Genomic DNA, 24,015 nt, shown 5'->3' on the forward strand with positions numbered 1-24,015 from the left:
AAGCCTAAAAAAGTTTGATTAAGGAACAAAAGATATATATATATTATTTGTCGGTTTATTTAATTTTTGGAGTATCATAGTCTAATAATTGAATTTCTTTTAAAAAAAGTCAATTATTATATATTTACTTTTTCGAGTGTGTAGCAATGGAGAATGGGAGATACAGATATATATGGATAAGTTACAGCCTATATGCATTCATTAACGTTTCTTTAATTAATTAGGAACCAATAATATAATCGTACAGCATATTTCATACTTTCAATATGATATTATGTATTCATTACTTTTGATTTAATAATTAAAAATAACATGTTTATTTATTATTGATCCACTTCAAAGATGAATATGTTAAAAATTTTCACTAACGAGAGGACTAAGTATTGTTCTTTTCAAGTGGTGTAAATAATGAACACTGTAACTCTGTTTTTTTTGATAATTTTTTATTTTTTGGTTATAATTTTAAGCAAAGTTTTTTTTGGTAAGTTGAACAAAATATATATATATATAGAAACAGGACTGCGTCAAAATCATCTCCTAAAGATAGTGATAAATGCGTCCAACGGCTACAAATGAAAGAGATCAGTTGTAACGGTGAATTTTGAAACTTGTGTTGCCACTAAGAATTAGATGGTCAATTTATTATAAAGAAAGACTGCCCACTGCTAAATTACTATACGCCCTTGCAACGTCTACAATTTGATAGCCATATTATGCAAGTGGTTTGGTAATAAAATACTAAAATATTTATTACACTAATACTGACATTAATTTAAATTACGATTTCAAACATGAATTCCATGCTTCCCAAATAAACAATTTACAAATTTGTTATACTCTTAGGTCATTAAGAACTGATAAAAGGATAATTTTCTTCACTTTATTTACTATCTATGTATTTTAATAACAAAATAACACGCTTGTTTTTATATAATAAAAAAGTCCTGTACGTTTATTTAATGATTAATTCGAAAAAGCAGCGAATCGTGTGGGTTATTTTGTTATTAAAACGGATGCGTTATTTTGTTATTAGAACACATAAAGGGTTAGTAGGTGAAATTATTCACCGGTGCGTAACTAAGCATTATTCCTGATAAAATATCCTTTAAATATTCAATATCATACCTTTACTCACTAATACTCCACAAATAAAGTCAGAATAATACTACGTATGAAAACCGTAGAGAGAAAAATCTACTAGTAATAAATATACTTTCTCGAAAAAAGAGTAACAAAAAAAATTAGTACAATAGAAATTGTGGAGGTCAGGCTAGTGGGACAAGCGTAAAATGTACGGACTGGTAAACGTACAAAACGAGGGACACATTTTACAAAGCATAGTAATACTGTAATATTACTACGTATATCATAGTATGGTCATGTCAATACTCACGGCTGCATCATGTTGTGCAAAGCAAAAATCAGAGCACAGGAGTGTACAGTGTACACCTGCTGTCTCTATCTATCTAAAATGACATGACCACAATAACCTAAACTATTTTCCACGCGTCCTTTGTTTTTTGTTAGGATTGGTCAAAAAAAACCTCAAGAACTTCTGATGTTCTTCCCTATTGGATATTTCCCCTTTCATGTAAAACAAAAAATTATATATATATATACACACACATATACAACATATATATAAATAAAACATATATAGTAGTGTACGGAGTATTACATACCATTTTAGTATTTTAGGATAAATACTAAATTGACGCATTTACAAATTAGTTTAATCCCATTATAAAGATTGAACTTAGTTTCTTTCATTTTTTACAAAGTCATAACTAAAAAAGATAATTATATATGTATTAAATTTCTTACTTATATGTTTTCTATTTATTTCTAATATTTTATCGGATTCCAACCTCATTAATATTTTATCGTCGAATAATATGATTAATTATTCTAATTGGTAGCATAATAAACACAATGACATGATTGGAAATAAGAAATAACTTAATATATAGCAAAAAAAAAAAAAAAAAAAAACTTATTAATTAAAAAGAATTGAAAAATAACAGTTTTAGTACTTAGAGTATCTGCAATGCAAAATAATATATTTTCATATCAAATCTATATTTTGAGAGGAGTTACAATGTCAAAATGCTATATTTTGACAATTTTGCTTTAATGGTTCATTTAATCCAAATTGCTATATTTTGACATAACAATCATTCCATATTTTGAGAGCACATTGGAGTACTTTATTTTCATTTTAGTAACTTTTGACAATTTCAAAATATGAGAAGTTTTTTGACAGCCCATTGGAATGCCTATTTTCATCCACTTGCTATATTTTGAGTTTGAGAGGTTATTTGAGATCTTCTATATTTGAGAATACATTTGAAAATCTCAAAATATGAGAGGTCTTTTGAAAGGCTATTGGAGTACCTTATTTTCATCCACATGCTATATTTTGAGTTTAAGAGCCCATTAGAGATGCTCATTGTGCAACTGTTATATATTGAATTTTAAAATATTTAGTGACAGGATGCTTATTTAAGGATATATATATATATATATATAATACTTGAACTTGTTAAAATGGTATTATTTGTCTCAGCATTATTTAACTAATATTAACGTAAATATTATAACAAGCATGCTTGCATATATTAATTAAATCTTAACTAGTGTCAAAATCTTTTATAATGATATTATATCTATATATGTTTGTGTGTCTGTATATATATATATTGCAGATTCAATGATTTTATTTTGAATATTTTTTTCGTAGTATTAACTAGCTAGCAAAGCATATATACACCAATTAGACCATCACCCTAAAATTAGATAGCATTATCCTTTTCCCTCTAAATATTAGGGCCAAAATGGTCTATTAGTTTATCTATTATTCTTTTATTAAAAAGCTTTAAAAAGATACAGGTAATTTAGACATTTTATAGTATTTTTATATGTAAAAACTGATAGGGTGTCATTTAAAAAAAAAATAAAAAAACTAACTTGCATGTATCTATCAATAGGATAAAACTTATGAGATGTAGCTGTAATTTATCAAATAATAACAATAATAATATTAACAACAACAATAACATTATTGAGATATATATATATCACTATGCATGCAATTATCTAGAAACTTACATTTGAAAAAAAAAAAAAAAAACACAAGAAGTGATTTAATTTTTTGTATATATGAAAAGTTACATCCACTATTTACCCAAAAGAGAAAAGAAAAGAAAAAAAAAACAAAACAAAACTTTACAAATCAAATAATGATCATCATAACTTCAATGTACTAGCTATACATTTTCCTCATAAAATCAAACGTATTAAGTGTAACCGGGGCTTTTTTTTCCCCAAAAAGATGCAAGCTTCACAAAAAGTGGACAATGATATTGAAGTCCACTTTGTTGCCACATCATTTCAAAACTCCCAAACTTCACAATTGTCTCAAACATTAGTTAGATTCCACTCACTCTTTCATGTATAATTGTGTAATTTTTTTTTTTTTTTAATTAAAAAAACTAAGTACAAATACAGGAATATAATGCCAATATTTTAAGCAAATTCACACATTCAAACCTACACCGAGACTCGAACTTCCGATCAACCATTTGAAAAAAGTAAATTTACAGCGGCTGAGATAACATGTAATTAAGTGGCTTTTTTTTTTTTTTCCAACATGAAATTATCAAGAACCTTTGATTAAGGTATACTTATCGAAAGTACTTAATCTCACTAGGCATGCTTTTTATGGCAGTTGTGTAAAAAAGTAGTATTCCACATATTGGCATATTTAAGGCAAACTCATATAAATGAACGGAAATCTTCTAAACTACTTGAGAGACATACTGAGTCTTACAGCCTACTTAGCAGGAAAATAAATAAGGTTACAACTATTGCAAACATTTTTAACACTAGATTTAATGCATGCGTGCCGTGTCTTTAATAACAAAGTCAAATGTATTTAAAGGATGACATTTATCTACATTTGCAATCAAGATTTAATTACCTTATTATATATTGTCACCAATTCTAATTTATATGGCGACATCATTAATGGACTACCTAAAAATGTAACTGAGAAAATGGAGCATAATATATAGGTTTATGTGTGCTATAATTTCGTGTGTTTTCTTAGTTATTTAATTACATGACAAGAGTTTGGTTTCTGTAATTTGTTGTTTGCTCCATGATAATCACAAATTATAAATAGTTAGTTGTGGATGGTATGGATTGATTCTTAATTACTGAATGTTTGGTTCAAAACCAAACCCAATGCTACGTTTGACGAATTGAAATTAAAATTGAAATTGAAATTGAAATTAAAATTGAAATTGAAATTGAAATTAAAAAAAATTTAGTTTAATAATATAAGGGGTTGATTTACATATAGGTAATTCTAGCCTAACAAAGAAAAAAAAATATAAATTATTTTTCTTAACTAACTTGTAATACAATAAGAATCAATTACAACTTCTTTGATTTGCAAAGTGCCTAACTACAAGTTACAAGCTTAATGATTGGTTAAAGAGGAAAATTGTTAATGTCAATCACAAAGTCTTCTAAGGAAGCTTGGGGATAAGAATGAGCACATTGACTCGTCTGATAATTAGAAATTGTCCCTCGTCCCTCGTTGTTAGTGAATCACTATTGAAAACCAATAAATGTTTAAACCAATTGTATATGTATATATTTATAAATGTTTAAACTCCACTATTGAAAACAAATAAATGTTTAAACCAATTGTATATGTATATATTTATAACTAGGTCTAAGTGAAAATAAAGAGCCTTCCTCTAAAAACATACAAGTACAGAACCTAGCTAATAGCCTCATACTAAACAGACCCTTTATTTAGTGTGGGGAGGTTTATGGAATTAATGTTCAACCAATCAAATACTTATGTTCCTGTTGCTTCCATTTGTTAAACCCCCAAGTTATAAACCATAGTAGTGATTCCATTATTTTTTAAATCAAATTCAAATTTTGATTTCTTAAAAGTTAAAACTAAACTAAATCATACAATTTTATTCAGTTTGGATTGTGATACGAATATATATATATATTTATATATATATGCAAAGAATAATAATCCGTCTCAAACTTAATTATCTCTCTTTTCTTTTCAAAATATATATATATATATATATATATATATATATATATATATCATTCTTTTAGTATTAGATTGAAATACCTGAGATATTGTAAAAAAAATTAGGAGATGCCAAACAAGAAATCACTTACAAATATGTAAGTGAGGACATAATAATTTATATGTTGGAAGAGGATGGGAATGCTTTCCTATGAAATAGGATATAGTGAATTGTGATTTTCGTAAATAAAATACAGTAGTTAATTATTGAATTATAGTTAACTAATTTAATTAATTAATTAATTGTAATAATAATAATTATTACTATTATTATTTTTTTTCTATAAAAGAAGAGAGTGATGTGTGCGACAGTCCATGTGTGTACTACATTGAGGATGTGCGTTTTGTATGGACTATGGACGCAATCGTCATTGTGATAGAAGACGACAGCTGGTCCTCTATGCCCCTTCTGCAATGCTCTCGGAGGCGATTTATATGTATCGTAATATGTACTAACACACATATAAATTAATAATAGTAAACTTTTTTATTTTAATTTTTTTTTTGTTACCAAGTGTAATTTTTAAAAATAAAAAATTATTGTTATTATTATGATGAATGGCCGTGGATTTCTATGGTGGAAAAGGCAAAAGCTGGGAAAAACAAAAAGAAAGGCAGCAGAGCCCCCCCCCCCTCTCTCTCTCTCTTCCTATCTATACTCTACCTGTGTATATCTGCTGCTTCACCTTCTCCGGGGGGAGAGAGAGAGAGAGAGAAGCAGGACTGCAGCACACGTCTGGTAGCGCCAGGCGCCATTTATTTCGCCCTGGTTTCATCTATGGATTCTCTTCTCTCTACTTTCCGTCTCATAGAAGTTCGCTTCGTTCCCACGGCATCCGATTAGAGAGAGGGGGAGAGAAAAAACACAACAAGTCACAATTTGATTCGAAAAATCTCTCTCTCTCTCTCCCTCTCTTTTTTATCTCCGTGTTTCCAACTCTGGCGGACCTCAAAGGAACCCTAGCGTTCCTAATATCTTCAATCTCTTCTCGTTTAGCGGATCGATTTGATTTCAAATCGAAGAAGAAGAAGAGAAGAGGCTTTTACCCTGTCAATATGCTCTGGATAATGAGGTTCTCAGGGTTTTTCTCCGCAGCAATGGTCATGATCGTTCTCTCTCCGTCTCTTCAATCATTTCCACCGGCAGAAGCCATTAGATCCACTAACCTCGACGGTTACCTTCGCTTTCCAGCGCAGATTCCGGCCGTCGATTCGCCCAATCGGTTATCGTTCCGGAAAGCATCCACATTTCGCAATGCCGAAGAATGCAGTTCAACATTGGGGAAAACAGGTGTCTGCCATCCCTCCCTCGTTCACGTTGCGATTACTCTGGATGTTGACTACCTTCGTGGCTCAATCGCAGCCGTACATTCGATTCTTCAGCATTCAAAGTGTCCCGAGAGCATCTTCTTTCACTTCCTTGTCTCCGATGTCAATCTGGAAACCCTAGTCCGATCCACTTTCCCTCATTTGAAGTTCAAGGTCTATTATTTCGATCCGGAGATTGTACGCAACCTGATCTCCACATCCGTGAGGCAAGCGCTTGAGCAACCGCTGAATTACGCCAGGAATTACTTAGCCGATTTGCTGGAGCCCTGCGTTGCCAGAGTGATATACTTGGACTCCGATCTCGTAGTGGTCGATGATATTTCGAAGCTCTGGACCACCACTTTGGAAAATAAGACCATCGGAGCGCCGGAATACTGCCACGCTAACTTCAAAAAATATTTCACGGCGAGTTTTTGGTCCGACAAGAGGTTTTCCGGCACTTTCGTCGGCCGGAGGCCGTGTTATTTCAACACCGGCGTCATGGTAATAGATCTGGTGAACTGGAGGCGGTTCGGTTATACGAAACGGATTGAGGAATGGATGGAGATTCAGAAGCGTGGGCGGATCTACGAGCTCGGGTCTCTGCCGCCTTTTCTTCTGGTCTTCGCGGGACACGTGGCGCCGATTGAGCACCGTTGGAACCAACACGGATTGGGAGGGGATAACGTGAGAGGCAGCTGCCGGAATCTCCATCCCGGTGCGGTGAGCCTCCTCCATTGGAGCGGCAGTGGCAAGCCATGGCTCAGGATTGATTCGAAGCAACGGTGCCCACTCGACGCTCTATGGGAACCATTCGACTTGTACGGACACTCGACATGAAAGTGGACCGGGGCTCGCTCGCCGCCGGTGGTAAAAAATCCCTCCAGTTACTACTTTTTGATATTTTTAATCTCTCATTTTTATTTTCCTTTTGTTTCTTTGTGTTTTCTTGATTTTGATTTTTATTTCTTCTTTTATTTAACTTATTATCATCATCCTCATCCCAGGCGATTTGTATTCTATTCTATTACTGTGCCTTCCAAAATAAAAAGAAGAAAAAGAAAAAGAAAAAAAAAGATATTCAATTCAATAATTTGTCATTTTGTTGTTACTGTTGAGGGTGTGTCTCTGTGCCTGGTAGGTCTACCATTATAGGTATTCTTGCAATTTAGGGCAACTGTACTCTGTCAACAACATGAATGGAGCGATCCACACACACGGGACTGGAATGGTAGCAGAAGCATTGTATTGAAATGACGAGATTGCACTTGCTAAAACTCTTTAAATTACCGCAAGCTGCCACACATAAACAAATTACTGGCATTCATATTTCTGCCCTTACTCCCTTGACATCATCATAATTAATACTCCGTTATGGTAGTGGAAATGCTTATATCGACTCGTTTAGAAAAATATTGTTATGCATTTTTAATGTCAATTGGAGTTCATTTGTGATGCCAATTTTACTAATCATATATTATGAGCTTTGGAATTAAATTGGTTAAAAAAAAAATAGTTTAATTTTTTATTATTATTTTGAACTAATTTTTCTTTAATTTTATTAATTTCAATTTTATGTAGTCGAATATAAATTTAATTAATTTATAATTTACTATTTGGATAATTGAATAGGATTCAACTATAGGAACAATTGTTGGATAGTGGGCATTTAGTGTTACTATTGATGGATTTAGTTGATTATTAGTTTGCTGTGGTCTTGCTTTTGTTGGAAAAAAAAAGGGAGTGGCAATAATAATAATCCAAGAAAGTTGTGACCAAGTCCACGGACTTGTTTTAGGTGGTGTGTGCTTTAGTGGCAGCAAATGGAAGTCGTGTGAACTACCTCCCCATTATGTCCCTTTCCAATTTAGGTGGCAACTCTTTATTATACCTATACCATCAATTTTACTAATTATTAGTATTTTGTTTTAAATGAGTGGTACAAGTAGTAAAGAATATTGTATTTATCAACATGTCTTGATTTAGCGATGTCATATTTTTACTTTTTGAAAAAAGGTCAAAGGCTTGAATTTCAGTGAAAGCATGTGTGTGTGAGTATTAAAAAAATTAAAAAAAAAAATTTAGAGGGAGAAAGAAAGAAGAGCATCAAAATGAGGGACCCACCTAGGTGTCATTGTTGCGTAGAAAGTGTCCAATGTAGGGGATGGGGGCATCGATTCCTGTCGCCCTGGCATCACACGTGGTGAGTTTACTTGGGGAATCAAGAGTTGTGTATGGTGGATTAGCACCATGATTAGGATTGATTATCTCTAATAGTGTTTTATCTATGGGGGGGTTGGTTTAATGTAGTACATTCTTCTGACTTGTTCTGGGAGGGCTTATGGGGTTTTCGTTGGTTCGACGTTGTTGGCGGTTAGCTTTTTATTTAAAAAGTGATTGAGACTTGGCAACTGACAATACCCTCCTTACTCAATTAGGCTGAAGTAATCACTCCTTCTGACTTTGACAGATTTGTTTCAGAATTAAACTAATCATATTATATGCTTCTAATTTCTTTATTTTAGATTTGGAAATGTATTAGACGGTTCTAGAAAACACAAACAGAGAGAGAGGGGTAGGTTGTTCATGCACATTTGCAGGTTACTTTCACTGATATAAATTATGCATCGACGCACTCCACAAGATAGATAAAGAAATTCATTTCATGGGATGGAGTGGATATAACGCCAGAATCTTTGAAGCCCCATTTGTAAGGCGTTGAAAATACTTTAACACAATGCGCAAACTCAGATAGCTTTTCACCACTAAATAAATAGTAAAAAGTTATACTATTTTCACCAATTCCCTGTCATCTGATTTAAATATATATATAATTAAATCTAACTAAATCATAGTAATAAAATCAATTATGAATTCTCAAGCCATGTGAGATTGCCAATTCAATATATATTACCCGCGGGATCAATTTACCAATAATCAGATCAATATGTGTGTGTTTTTTTTTTAATGATGATGGGATTAAATGGGCTAGTTATATGTTTTTAGAAAACTCAGTTGTTTTGTTGGAGTGAATGGGTTTACTGACAGTGACATCTCAGTGCAAGTGTGGGTCTTGAGTTTGAAGACATGGTAGCAGAAATGAAGCAGATCAATTTCATGGCGAGAGAGAAGATTTTGTTTGTGGTCACCAAAAAATTGTGATAATTTTGGCTCCCTATCTGCTATCGGTGTTGAAGGATATATATCTAAAAATGTCTTTAGTGTGACATGTGAAAGAAAGCAACAAAAAAAAAGGTAAGAAGAAAAAGACATAGACACATGGGGGTATGTATATGTATAGTCCCAAAAGAAACGATGCCTTGGGAACCCTTTACAGCTAGAAACAGCCATTGCGTCGAGATCTTAGTTCGCGGGTACCGTCCACAATCCATGGCCCACACAACAATTTGTTTCTTGTTATTTCTTCTCTAAATACACACATTCATCTTTGTACATATTATGAGAGTAATCTAAAAATCACAAACTTATTTTGCCCATGGTTTTATTAAGAAGGCAACTAACAGTTCCTTCATACAATTCTGGTTGATATGTGCCCATGGTTTTGAGTTTGTAAGGCCATGCATTATACCAATTTTTCAGATTAGAATTAATACACAAAGAGTAGTAAAACTCTTCAAAGCTCATCCCTCCTTTACATCGGTCTAAGTATCATTTTCCTTCCCTTTATTAAGGCGCCCTTAAAAACAAGCTCAAACATAATGCTGCAGTAGCAAACCATTGCAGAGTGGGAGGTAGCTATTTCCCGGGAGTAGTTAAGTTGAAAATTCTGATACTTCAAATGTGTGTAGAAAACATTTATTAGCTTCCGTTAATGCTTTGATATGAATAAATAAGTAATAGAATATTTTAATAGGTGTAAAACAATGCCAAAATTTCTGTGTCTTTTGCTTATAAACACTACCACTGAATACTAAAAGGAATTCTGTAATTGTCAAGATCATATTCAGGTCATAAATCTATATAGAGGGAGAGTTTACTCCCACTGATCCATCCCCTAATACTAATTACATTTCGCAGATGAACTAGCATAATACTAATACTGAGTTAGTTGAACATAGTTTTATCATAAAACATGGTAGGTTCGCTTCCATGGTTTGACAACTGATCTATAACATAGGGAACTCTTAAATCTGAACCACTACAAGAGAAGTATAGGAAGGAAGCAACTAGGTGCAATGCAAATAGAGTAACCTCCAAAATCAACGAAAGCAGTAATAAAATGATAAACTAGATGAAATCAAACCCTCAAGCAAAATGAACTCATCTAAACCTGCCTTTCTCATAAGCAAGTAGGGTGTATGTACAACGAAAGCAATGGAGATAAACAATGCACAAATCAATGTAGGAAGACTATTAAGTGCAAACCATGTTACATTCGAAATGAATGAAAGCATTAAAATTACGTAAAAGTAGATGAAGTCGATGAACTTCATGCTTTGTTGGCTTCAGCTGTAAGTAGAGCCTTCCCCCTTAGTAGCAAGTACCAGATAAGAACATCAAGGGAACTGAAATCTCATGAAATCCTGCCCTCCAGAAGGAGGGTATATGTACAGCCAAAGCAACGAGATAACAATGCAGATTAACGTAGACCATAGGAAGACTATGGTGGGAATCTTACCCCTCCTCCCCATCAACCCTTTTGCAAAAGGGTAGAGATGAGACAGAACCCAGAAACTGAAGAACACACCTCCAAGGAGCTTGCTCCACTGTGGGAAGGGGCTGTACATTGTCCTAAATACCCCCACTGCAATCGCTGTCATGTTAACCAAAATTATTGTAATTGGTGGGATCAATAGAATGGACCACCTGATCTCATACAGCTCTGCAAACTCATCGTCTCCATCATCAGGTGCAGAAGATTTTGAGGTCAATGTGAATGAGATATCAATTCCTGCTATAACCTTCAGAAGTCCTTGGAACACTGCTGCAAGATGGGCGCTAGTTCCACCAATCAACCAAAACTGTTCGTTACGCCACCAATCATGAAGAGTGATTCCTGACCATCTAATTTCAAGGAGTGCAAGCATGCACAGGGTCAGTGTAATCGCCAACAAGAACACTAGAAAAGTCACATTGAGGGATTGGACTATGAAATGCCCAGAGAAGAGCGAAAGTGCAGGCAAAAAGCAATAAACCAGGAGAAAGATGGAGGTAAAAGGGTACAATCCAACATTAAAATAAGCAACCCTCTGCAAAAACTTCAATCGCGGACTTGCAAAGAGCGCATTGTTCCGGGAAAAGAAGATCTCAACAGAACCTGTTGCCCATCGAAGGACTTGGTTGAGCCTATCTGTTAAATTGATTGGAGCCGTCCCTCTGAAGGCATCCCGTTTGGTGACACAGTACACTGATCTCCATCCTCTATTGTGCATTCGGTACCCTGTCACAACGTCCTCAGTAACTGAACCATATATCCATCCCACCCTTTTGCCCCACTCAGTTTTATCTTCATAAAAGCAAGATATAACACTGATTGCCTCTGCAAGAGCTGCTGCATCTAAAGGCTCTCGTTGCACTGCAAGAGAACCAGCTGGCCTGCCCTGGCTATCTTTGCCTCGCAACTCATGCAGCAGCCTGCCCCCAAATTCAGCAACTGCAATCGAGTCCATTAGATAAATAGAATTTCCAAATCTTTTTGGAATCAAGGACTTGGTGATTTCATCCTCATCATTGCGATCCTCATTAATTGGTAAGATCATTTCATCATCATCCTCATTTTTTGCCACCTTGCGCTTTCTCAAAGACAACTTGATTTTTCTTCTACCAAGCCAACCATGGTGTTCTGTTGCTCTAGGTGGACTAAACCCATAAATAGCAATTCTCCGGAAAATGCAGCCTGTCCCAACATACATTGGACCTTGTAACCCATCAAGAGCTCTCATGCTTACATCAAAAAACACTGTATTGTGGTTAGCATACCGATCATTAGGATCAATTCCCTCAAACCTTTGTGGGAACTGAACATAGCAGATTTTATCACCGCCCCTGTCAAGCATAAAGCACATTCCTTCCCTCAGAGCCATAGAATTATAGATGTAGTGGTCACAATCAAGATTAAGAATAAACGAGCCATTTGACATAATTGCACTGGTTCGGACTAGCGCATTCATGGCTCCAGCTTTCTTGTTGTGATCAAACCCTGGTCGCTTCTCACGAGATGCATAAACAAGCATTGGCAATCTTCTATCAACATCTGTTGTGTCAATCAAGTTCTCCCCATCAGCCTCAGCCCCAAAAAGTGGTTCTGGATTTGGTGGAACTAACATAAGCTGCAGATAAAAACTAGGATATTAGTACTTCCCAAAAACACCGAATTCAAATTGTGAGTGTAATGCAAAATCAAGGATGAATAATTACCTGAATAATACCCTCATGATTCCCTTTAGAATGACCTTCCTCTGCTGATGTCCAAGCTCCATGCCAATGAGTACCATCTGACATCCAAGTGGCCTTGGGGACCTTATTGGATTCGAAAGGAATTTCTCCCATTTCCATCTCCTTCTTCTTTGCTCGTACCTCTGCTTGGGCATTATAAGCGTCTGATCTTCGCCTTATTGAGTCCGGTAAGGCATTTATCCTCACCTTAAACTCATCATATTCTCTCTTCACTCTTCTCCTGTCCCTAACAAAATCAAGCTTTACTTTGTTCTTGAGGGGATCACGCTTCTGCCCAAAGTAGGCTTCCGGATTTCTTGGTTCTATCCCATGTTTCCGACAGAAAGGTACCCATGTCCTTGCAAAGCTTGCCGCTTCAGCAAGGGCTTCAAATGTCACCAGTGATCCTCCATCATCTGAAAGATAACATGCCAGCTTCTCCACAGGATAATCAACAGCAAGAATTGAAAGAATTGTGTTTGCAGTGACTAGAGGGGGTTCTTTGTCTGCATCAGCTGTTGAAACAAACACATCAATCCCTGGAAGGTCAGATAGTCTTTTGGGATTGCCAAGGTTGAGGTTTGATGACTCGAAGCGCTCTTTTAGAACAGAAAGGTCAGTGACTCTGTTTACTGGACAGAACTTAGGGAGCTGATCTAGAACCCAAGATAGTGCAAACCAGAACTCGCAAATTACAGACATCAACCATAACCACATTGCATCATGATTAGGATGTGAAATCCTCCATGTCAGGAAGCAACAGAGTGCAGCAAGACGAACAGCCATAAGCAATCTACATACCAACCAACACCAATTTAGAATTCAAACAACCATTTTTGAAAATAGGTCCAGAGTATGAATCATTATAAGTAATCTGCATATCTATCGTGATAAACTAGTGCATTAATCAACTAGAAAAATAAAAACAAATGTCCACTGGACCAATTTAAGATAAAATTTCCATCGCAAAAAATCATATATTAATTTCAATATTCATTAGCCATCCACAAACCAAGCTCAGCAAGATGAATCACCTTTAATCATCCCTAGAACTACAAATAATGTTGGTTCTTAATAGTCAAACACCAATACATTATTCACGTATATTGTTCACTTGTAGTAATATTAATCTGCTCATGTTAATTAAAAAGTAAAATTCTAAAATTGATCTGAACCGATGAACTAAAGAAACAGAAATACAGGTTTGATTGTTACCTGTATGGACTGATAACTGCAGTGGAAACCCCAACCTTCCTGGTTAAAGGTCTGTTTCTTCTTTCATTGAAATCTGGAGGATTTTCAGATCCATCAATCCCTCGCCCAAATTCATATCCATTTTTTGGCCACACCGCATTCCCATACCCGTACGTGCCCTTCGTCTCGAATAGCCATCGAGCATGATCAAAGTCCTGGGTCGGGGCCTTGAAAGATTGCACCAGTGAAAAATTCTTCTCAAGTCCAACCCTTCCCTTTGTGGGCAGTGGAAATGGAAGGTCCTCTTCCTCAGAGTTAGGTTCTTCATCATCGTCGTCGTCGTTGTCATCATCGCTAGCATCTTTACAGGATTCCTTGCAACCAGGACAATGCCCACCACCATTTCCAATGCAGTCCAGGTAACAATCTTTGCAAATTTTGAACCCACATTCACACTGAGCCTTTGAAGCACTACCCACTGCTTTCTCATCACAACCCTTCATTCCACACAACATTTCTGATTTCACCACCGCAGGCTCTTCCTCAGGATTCACAACGACGTGAGCCCGAGTCACCGAATTGAATCCCCCAGTGTAAATTGTATCCTTGATGTAACCCTCCATGGGGTTTCCTGTTTTCTTGATCTCTTCAGGAGGGCTGCTCTGAGCATTCGACACGATCTGGTGATCAGGTGTTGCAGGGATATGAACGGTATAGGCCACGAACTCCTCAGAGGTATCTTTGGACATAGAGAGATAGCTTCCGCCACCTGAAGCTCGGCGGTTACCGCCACCGGAGGAACCCCTGTAACCTCTGCCGCTGAGGGGGGAGTTCGGATTGTTCGATATGGAATGGCGAGGCACCGGACTAGTCAAGCCAATGCAAGCTCCTGAAGAAGAGACTGTTATGGTCACCGGAGATGAAGACGGTGACGACGAAGCCATTTTCACCATTTCTTTTTTCTCCTCTGAAACCGAAAGCAACTAAGGTTACAGAGGAACTACAGGGATCGATAGATCAGAACACAAGCCGATTCGAGAATATTATAATGAACAAAAGAAGATCGATCTTTCTAGGGTTTATGGAAAGAGGCGACCAGGTGTGAGCAACGTAATGAATTTGAAATTTTTGAGTGGATTGGGAATTCCAGGTGGCTTTTGAAGAAAGAATTTAATTGCAACGGTCGACTAATCACTGCCGTATGACGGAGGGAGGTATCCAACGGCCAGATTTACACTCGAACGGTCTGTTTGTGTCTTATTTTTATTATTTATTTATTTATTTTTTTTTTAAAAGGTAAATTCAACTTGAGTATGTTAAAGATAATACTATATATATTATTAATACTTTTGAAATCTCTACCAAATATCAATTTACACATATTTTAAAGATGAGTAAGCAACGACATTGCGAAAGAAGTGAGATTTTTTTATAAATAAAAAAAAGTCAATGAAGGGGTTACTACAGTCAAAAAGCCTGGTAAAAAAAAAAAAAAAAACGAGGTAAAAAGCATAGCAATTCGATTTTTAATTTAACGGTCGAATGATCTAAAGTGCTTTTTTTAGTTCGATGCCGAGCTTTTACATATTGTATAAATTTCTTAGATTAGTCATTAACAATTGTATGTATATTGCTTTGATAACCAATATTATTATTATATTTTTGAAAATCAAATCAATTAATTCTCGTATCGTTTATATGATTGAATTAAAATTTGGAAATGCTAAGGAATCCAAGCTAGATCTAACACTTGATTTCATAATCTGCAATGTCATAAATTCAAGTATTGTTTAAGGGAGAAGAAAAGAAAGAAAAAAACATATTCAAGTCTAGCCCAATGGTATATATCACTTATTCATTCCTTTGTTTGGGTTCATTTTATTTATTTATTATTTATTTAATTTTATAATTAAAGGGTGTGAGTGCATTTGTAATTGGATCATAGAGGACTTTCTCATTAATAAGTAGATAACTTCCCATTCTCAAACTGGTATGGAAGAATTCGAATTTAAGTATTTGATAAAAAGTGAATGTGAGAGTGTGTGTGTTTTTTCGTCATTGTAAGAAAAAAATTAAATAAATAAAAACATTTATTTGGTTGGCCCAAAATTGAGTGGATGTGGATGTGATGAATGTCTGTTGCATCTCACCCTTTTATGCATATATAGATACTTATATCAGTCGATACGCGACGTATCATCCAGTTTGTAACATTTTTTTTAAGGGTCTAATACCGTTACATATCTATATAAATTGACCAGTTTATATCAATATTTATCTGAATTTGTTACATTACGATGCAAACGATGCCATAACCGTGCGAACATGACCCTAACATACTTCTGTATTTGTTACAAGTTTAAACCCAAGATAAGAGTACTTACCAAAAAAAACAAAGATTAGAGTAGTGTTGGTCAGAGCTGAAGTTTAATAATGTGTGATAAGCCCAGCGAGAGTGATAAGGATGGGGCTTGTTTGTTTATGCTTATTTAGAAGATCGGATAAGGTCCAAAACCTCCATCTACTATTTTAAATTTGAACAATCTTTGAACAATCTTTTTTATTTTATTATCAAACTCTTAACGTTTTGAGGAAACAAACCAACCAATTGGTATGTTAAGATTGTTTTAGGCAAGCTTTTTTTATCCCTTTATTTTTCACAATAATGCTAAAAAATGATAAGGTAGAATTAAATGTAATTGATTCCAAGTAATTGAGAAAACAACTCTGTTGAGATTTTTTTTTAAAATCTGATGCTAATATATATATTAGAGCAATGTACAGAGAAGGCCTTTGGCCCAAACAAACCCAAGCGAGTTGGGAAACAGATAAAGCCCAAATAAAATGTAACAACATTGTAGTGGCCTAAGGCCCATGTCCTAAGTCAAACGGAAGTCCAACAATAACGGTAATGGTGCCATTATTGGTGGATTTTTGGTACATTTCCGGTGGCCAAGCCTATGACGGCAATCCAAGCCCTTGGCTTCGAATCCTCAGTCCCGCTGCCGCGGCGGAGGACGACAGCATGAGGGAGGAGGGAGATCCCAATCCTTGAGGATGTGATGAGCAGCAATGGAACTCCTAAAAACCCCCAATTTGAGGATTGAGGTGATACTATTAGAAACCCTGAATCGGATTGAATTTTGGGATAACTTTGCACCGCGAAAGATACGAGCATTTCTTGCTTCCCAAATGTGATACCCCAGAGCAGTGAGGCACAGCTTTCTTAGCAGATTCAATGGGGTTGGTGAGGACAATTGGTCGAGATTAACAACTCTGTTGAGTTGCAAGGGACAATAAACATTGGTCCAACATTCTTTTGATGAACATTTCCTAATTCATACCTCATAAAGTGTGTTTTTTTTTTTTTTTTTTTGGATTAATAATAGAGGGTCCCTCTCTCTCTCCACTAAAACAATTGTTTTAATTCTTTGAAATTGGGCATTGAATAGCCTAATTAATAGAGCGTTCAATTCTCTAAGCAGGTGACTTGAGTCCTCCTCCTAAAAAATTTATGATTTGATTTGTTTACGAGGTATAAACTGTGTTGTTGGCAGGTTGCCACTTGTGACAAGCAAGTATGTAATTTAATTGAAAATTAAAATCCATATTGCATCTTCAGAATCTGAGGAAAATCAGCAAGTTGTATCCTCAAAATTGATTTGTTACCCGGATAAAGTGAGGTGAGCAATGGAAAGATAAAACAGAACATCTAGTAAATAATGAGATGAAATGCACAAATTGAGTCTCTTTCTTGCTCTCAAACAAGATCAGTTTCATATATAATTCACAAATAAAAATAAAGCCTTCTGAATTATGTATGCAGCAATGAGGAGAGGCATAATTTGAATTGGCATTCTAATGTTCTGATTTATTATGTCACAGAGTTGAGTCATTAGTACGTCCATCACGTATGTACATTATTCAGCTAAAATCTGAATATTTAATAACCCAAATCCATCTCTAAACATAACATGATGAACACATAATCAAACATTGAAATAACTTTTGAACCACTCACTTGAACTGAAAGTCTGTCTTTTAAATGAGCAAGTGATCCAACAAAACTAATTATTCACAAATTAATGAAAATGTCAGAAGGTCATCTATGTCCAATTGATGAAGAGAAAAACAAGAATTTATTAATTATTAAAGAAATTACGTACAGAAGAAGAAGATGTTGAGGAAGAAAAGGCTTCCCCTAGGCAGAATTATTGTCCGTGAGATAGCCATTGAAGTTAGATTTGGCTTCAACATATCCAACCCATGGCTGCAACAAAACCAAATAATTATAAATAATAATAAATTAAAAAAAAAAACACCAAAAATATAAATAATGTTATATAGTAGTCATAGTAAACTCACCTCATCAAATGGTCTAACAGTAAGATCATGTTGGTCAAAACGTTCAATGAAAAGCGTAGGCTCGTAGCTTGAAAATGAAGTGTATTCTAAGTTCTTGTTGCCCACAAAAGATACATTTGCAGTAGTGTCTACACAGAAATCATGCTCAGGCAATTTAATAACATGGCCCTTTGGAAAATCATTTGTCATAGAAGAAATGGGTAGAGCATAGTCAATTGTCCCATCGCCAATCATTTGCACCGTTAAAGGAGTAGTATCCCCTAGGGGACTAATTCTGAGAGTCGGCAAATTTAGAGAGTATGGAGCTCCATCTTTCATTCTCATATCCGTATTTCCAAATTGATTTGAAGGCTTTAGCTGCTCTGAATCAATCAAAGTTGAAGCTTCGTGTGGGAAATTCACTTGCAAATTGGAATTTTTCCGTTGCTGCTCTATTCCGAATCTTGATTCTGGGATTCCATAGTTACAAATGTTTCTTTGATCAACCAGAGGCATGCCACTACTAAACATTGCATTTGAGCTTTCAACTCCTGCTTGTTGAACAGTCAAACTGTGCCGGTGGAGTTTATTTGAAGTGGCATGACTATCCAGTGAAGAAGTAAGTTTGAGATTCAGTTCGTGGGGATGGGAGTGTTGCAAATTGCTATTCTGCCTTTGGAGATATATGCGATATTTCTGGATCATAAAAGTGGCATTTTTCAATGTCAATATCAAATTTTATACTATGACTTCTCTTTATAACACACTAATTACTTTATAATTAGGTCTTACTGGATACATTCTTCTCACCGGAAATTGCATGCATTACCTGAAGGTGGCTGGCAACATTTTCTCTGGTAAGACTGGAAACATTCATAAGCTCCAAAATTTTCTTTGGAACAGCATCTGCATTAATACAAACCTATGGCCTTAGTAAAAAAAACAATAAGACACTGTAGAAACATATAAACAACATTGAACAGAGCACAATTAATCGAATTAATGTGTATGAATCAATAAAAAATCAAATTTTACCAATGAAGTGAAGTTTGGTCACTACAAAAGGCATGTGTGAGTGTAATGCAATTATACAAAACGAATATATTGTTTGTGCATTTATAGCCTTTTGGTATTGAAAACCAATGTGTACCCAATAAACCAGCACATTTCAACTTCAATACTTATGCGATATTAAAAGAACAAGTGACCATTAAAGATGAATAGGGAATAGAGAGACGAAAAAAAAAAAAAAAATGATGGTTGCATACTTTTGAGGCCAATTTGATTTACAGCAGCCATAAATTGTTGATGGAGTTCAGTTGTCCAAACCATTCGCGGCTTCTTGAGTGAGACAGCATCATCCCTGTCCTTCCCTTCCTCTTCCTCATACTTTCTAATATTTGAGCTACCACAATTTTCTTTGTCCCCAGAGGACGTATTGTCTTCGTCATTGGATTGTTTGTGACCATCTAATTCCCCATTCTTTGATTGCAACTGCTGCAGCGAAGCTTTCAAACTATTTCTTCGCTTGCGTACCACATGCTGCCATATGAACTTAATAGCCTCCATCCGAACAGGCTTCACAAGATAATCACATGCCCCATTAAGGATATTCTCCATAACAACATCTTTTTTCTCGTCTGATGATACCACTGGATCGAAGAGATATATATATATATATATAACAGAATCAAATATGCTTTATATGAACACAGCTAAACAAAGAGCAGCAGTACTTGAATGAAATAGAATAAGAAAATTAAGGGCGGAAGAAACATATATATATATATATATATATATATTTGACACTTACTGACAACAGGCAAGTCCATCTCTGACCTAATAATCTCAAGGAGCCTAAATCCATCCATGTCAGGGATGTGTACAGCACTGATAACTAAATCAATCTTATTTTTGTTCTCTCTAAGGATACACAAGGCATCCTTTGCACGCCTACATTTGGTCACTGTAAACAACCAAATTAAAACCACTCTTTAGCGGGAATCATCAATCAATAAAAAACAGGAGTATAAACCCACAATTCAATACTAGTTAGTACCTAGATCTTTTAAATCAGGAAAAACATAACATCATGAGTTTTCAGTACTACATTCCAAATTAATTAATACCCCAAGTCCCAAACAATAATAATTAAAAACAGAAAAATAGAGAGGATATAGCTAGCTTGCTGAATTAGTTGGGTTTCTATTAAATTAGGGAGAAACAAATTGTACAGTGGGTTCTTCATTAAATTATATTTCATTAATGTTGTGTATAAATTCAATATTTTGTAGTGAAAAAAGAAATAATCTAGAGAAGCACCCAACTAAAAGGAATCCTTTGTTGTTCAAATTAACATTAAGTGGTCACAGATTCTGTGTGTGCATATTATATATATGTGGAATGTGTATATATATATATATATATAAGAGAGGATGATGATGATGATGATGATATGTAGTAAATGAAAAGGAAAGGATATAGAGAGTAAGTAAAGTGAGAAACCTTCATAACCGCAAGCCTGAAGCATTCTTTCAAGTAGTTGGAGACAAGTAGAAGAATCATCAACAGCAAGAACCCTAAGTCCCTCCGGGAATTCTTTGGAAACACCAGCACCACCATTACTAGCAGCAGCACTACCACCACTATGATCACTAGCACTAGTAGCTTTGGCTATGGACATACACATGTTGGAGTACTTGTACTTCCTCTTATTTCCTTTATTGGAATCCATCCTCCATATCTCAACAAACTCGAACTCAAACTCCGTACGTACTGTTTGTCCTTCCTAATTAATCTTAATTTAAATCATTCAAATGAAATCCAAAAACCCCCGCCGAACATTTATGGAAAGATTCCAAAGAAGGAGAGAGAAACATGGCTATTAACTTGTTCATTCTCTCCTCCTCCAGTCCTCCTCCTTATGCACACACACAGTAAGTACACACACAGGCTTAATTGGAAGTGGATACAGTGGGTTTGTTTTTGAAAACAGCGAAGCTAAAAAGATGGGTACGGTTACACCAATTTAACAGAGACTTCGGCACTACCAATCACTTCTCTCTCTCTGTTTTACTCTTCTCGCATCGCTGAGTCGTTACCAGTCGTACCAATGTGGCACGGACTCTCGCTTCACAACCGTCGGATGAATCATGTGTATTAGTGTGTGTGTGTGTGTGTATATTTGACCATTTTAAGGAGGTTATACCAGTAGAAATGCGTATTATTCGTCCATATATGAAGGACAGTAGTGGACTTAATATCAAAGGTAAACTGAACTAGGTTCATTCCCCACCCTTCATTGAGTCTAAGTCAAATTCTTTCATTCATTCAGCATTCGGCGTCCTACACGGAATAAATAAAAACAAACATTTACGTCAAATTTATATTCTTAAATTAGAATCTCAAATATGTTACCAAGTTAATTATTTTAAAATTTAAACTAAAATGATCCACATCGATCTCATGTTGCCAAATGCCACAATATTTAAAGCTTTTCCAATTAATTCAATATGATTGGATAAATCTTTATTATCTTAAAATTTACCCAACTCAAACTACAATCCAAAACTGTCTCACATGAGGCTCACGTCTCATCATATTCTTGCTTCTCCTTATTTAGCATCACTTGTTCTGTATATAATTAATAATTATCTTATAACATCTTTTAAATTTTATTTCAAAAAACAGTTAACTGGAAGAGATGATCTTTAGCCAACAATAACATTTTGTCTAATTAGATGAAATATAATTTTTACCAACGTTGTTGAGATAGAAGCATTCAGGATCATTTCAACGTGACAATTAAGGTGTATGCACGAATTAGATATGCAGGGGAAAAAGAAAAAAACAAAGACAAAAATGAGGAATTAAGTGTACAGTTCTTAATATTCTTGCATTTTCATTGTAGATTCTTTTTATTCTTTACTCTTTTTCACAATATTATTGAATCTAATCTTAACTAGCTAAAAATGCTATCCATATTAGAGAGAGTAATTGATGAATAAAGAATAGTGTTGAAATAATTTCTTGTGGCAGAGGTGGGTTTGAAACACAATATAAATATATATATACATATATATATATATATGCATTTTATTCTTTTCAAACTTATACTAAAACTAACTTAGTGGGTCTTGTTACACTTATATAGGCATGAGATACATTACAATTAAGTGTTAAAATTTATTATTTCTAAGTGTCCACCGATATATTTGCAAACTCTTTGTATATAGGCCCGCCCTATATAATACGTATGCTTTTTATTTTATTTTTTACATATATCTGTATATATATAGAAATTTGTATATTATGCCCCCTATTAGTTTCCAAAATTCTCTTAAACATTTTTTTATTTTTCCTCTTTCACTCTTTAAATTTATTTTAATTATCTTTTCAAAATGTTTAAATTTCCCTTTTGCACTTTTTCTTCTTCTTATTCTTTATTTTATTTTTTATTTTTTAATTTCACTATGCCCCTTGAATTGAACCATGGACCCCTACTAATCTACCTATTTGTATAAATGATCCCTATCTCCACAACACTCTATTCTTTCTTATTTATTTTTAATCTTTTATATTATTAATTAAAATGAAAATATATAAGACATAAAAATAGTATGTTTGGTCAAATTTGGTAAAGTGTAAAAAATTCTCTCGTAATTTTAGAAGTGTGCAAATAATACTTTTCTTGTTCAAAAACCACCCAATGAGCAAATAAGGACTTCTTATCAGAGGGATAGGCAAATACTGATAATGGTGGTTGAAGGATGAAGAAAATAAGAAAAAATTGGAGAGAGAGAGAGAGAATGAGGGGTTTGGTGATTTTTTCTCTAAATACAAACACATATATCATATAATTGTTAGCTTCATTCTCCTCCACAAGATTTGGTCAACAAGTCAAAAGATGGAGCTCACTCTTACTAAATGCACAAATGCCCCTAAATGAAAAATAAATACACACGTGGATGGAACGACGATAATGTCCCAAATGAAATAAAGGAATAGTGCATAGAAAAATTTCTGAACACTGACCCAACCCGGGCTCACATGACCGAATACGAAAATAAACGAAAAAATAAAAATAGAGAAAATGAAAAGAAAAAAAACCATTCCTCACAAAAATTATTTCTAGAATATGATTTTCTTTACTATCTTTAACACCGGCAAATAGTACTATCTTTTAACATATACGAAGTATTTAGCAATCTTCTTGTGTTTGTAAACCATATAGAGTAAATTACAATGACCTCCCTTGAATTATCAATGCACACTTACTTTCTCTTTTTTGTCAAATTATACTTACCGCCCGTAAAATTTGTATGTAGCAAATTTGCAACATTCAAATTTCAATTCTACCCTTTGAAGACATGTTTATTGCAATAAAATATACTCCATAATATACACACACACACACACACAAGGATAAAAATGTAATTACAAATCCAACAAGTTTGACAAGTAAGGTCAATGTAATTTGACAAACAAGAGGACTGGTCAGTGTAATTTACCCAATTTCATTAACTTCCCCATCTTTAGTACAACCTATTTGCATAACGAAGAGAAAAAAGAAAAGAAACTGATACATAAATTGTGGAAGAACAAAAAAAATGTGAATGGTTTTGAAGAGAAAAGTCAAGAATATTGAA

General features: G+C 34.6%; 3 protein-coding genes across 3 annotated transcripts; 1 reads left to right on the plus strand and 2 right to left on the minus strand.

The window, feature by feature from the left end:
- Positions 1 to 5,707: 5,707 nt before the first annotated feature.
- LOC132268798 (probable galacturonosyltransferase-like 7) lies at positions 5,708 to 7,526 on the plus strand. Its single transcript, XM_059769643.1, has one exon. The coding sequence runs from the start codon at positions 6,182 to 6,184 to the stop codon at positions 7,271 to 7,273; it is 1,092 nt and encodes a 363-aa protein (XP_059625626.1). The 5' UTR covers positions 5,708 to 6,181; the 3' UTR covers positions 7,274 to 7,526.
- Positions 7,527 to 10,674: 3,148 nt separating this feature from the next.
- Positions 10,675 to 15,593, minus strand: LOC132268797 (cellulose synthase-like protein D5). The gene is made up of 3 exons (XM_059769642.1): positions 14,045 to 15,593; positions 12,812 to 13,622; positions 10,675 to 12,723 (listed from the first exon to the last, which is right to left on the minus strand). The coding sequence occupies exons 1-3, from the start codon at positions 14,974 to 14,976 to the stop codon at positions 10,951 to 10,953; spliced, it is 3,516 nt and encodes a 1,171-aa protein (XP_059625625.1). The 5' UTR covers positions 14,977 to 15,593; the 3' UTR covers positions 10,675 to 10,950.
- A 2,631-nt stretch (positions 15,594 to 18,224) lies between these two features.
- On the minus strand, positions 18,225 to 19,987 carry LOC132268498 (two-component response regulator ARR2-like). The gene is made up of 4 exons (XM_059769337.1): positions 19,636 to 19,987; positions 19,197 to 19,273; positions 18,389 to 19,063; positions 18,225 to 18,293 (listed from the first exon to the last, which is right to left on the minus strand). Exons 1-4 carry the CDS (start codon positions 19,985 to 19,987, stop codon positions 18,225 to 18,227), a joined length of 1,173 nt encoding a protein of 390 aa, XP_059625320.1.
- Positions 19,988 to 24,015: the final 4,028 nt, after the last annotated feature.

The sequence above is a fragment of the Cornus florida genome, unplaced genomic scaffold, assembly GCF_030987335.1.
Source record: "Cornus florida cultivar Cherokee Brave unplaced genomic scaffold, ASM3098733v1 CherokeeBrave_3.0.0_Hap2_Chr08, whole genome shotgun sequence".
Classification (NCBI taxonomy): domain Eukaryota; kingdom Viridiplantae; phylum Streptophyta; class Magnoliopsida; order Cornales; family Cornaceae; genus Cornus; species Cornus florida.

Excerpts from the sequence above, each read along its gene's own strand:
- LOC132268498 (XM_059769337.1), bottom strand. The coding sequence starts at position 19,987 with ATGGAGAATATCCTTAATGGGGCATGTGATTATCTTGTGAAGCCTGTT. Across the intron at positions 19,064-19,196 it reads ATGTTGCCAGCCACCTTCAG|AAATATCGCATATATCTCCA; the intron begins GTAATGCATGCA and ends TTTATGATCCAG. Across the intron at positions 18,294-18,388 it reads CTGTTAGACCATTTGATGAG|CCATGGGTTGGATATGTTGA; the intron begins GTGAGTTTACTA and ends GTTTTGTTGCAG.
- LOC132268797 (XM_059769642.1), bottom strand. The coding sequence starts at position 14,976 with ATGGTGAAAATGGCTTCGTCGTCACCGTCTTCATCTCCGGTGACCATA. Across the intron at positions 13,623-14,044 it reads GCAGTTATCAGTCCATACAG|ATTGCTTATGGCTGTTCGTC; the intron begins GTAACAATCAAA and ends GTTGGTATGTAG. Across the intron at positions 12,724-12,811 it reads ATCATGAGGGTATTATTCAG|CTTATGTTAGTTCCACCAAA; the intron begins GTAATTATTCAT and ends TTTTATCTGCAG.
- LOC132268798 (XM_059769643.1), top strand. The coding sequence starts at position 6,182 with ATGCTCTGGATAATGAGGTTCTCAGGGTTTTTCTCCGCAGCAATGGTC.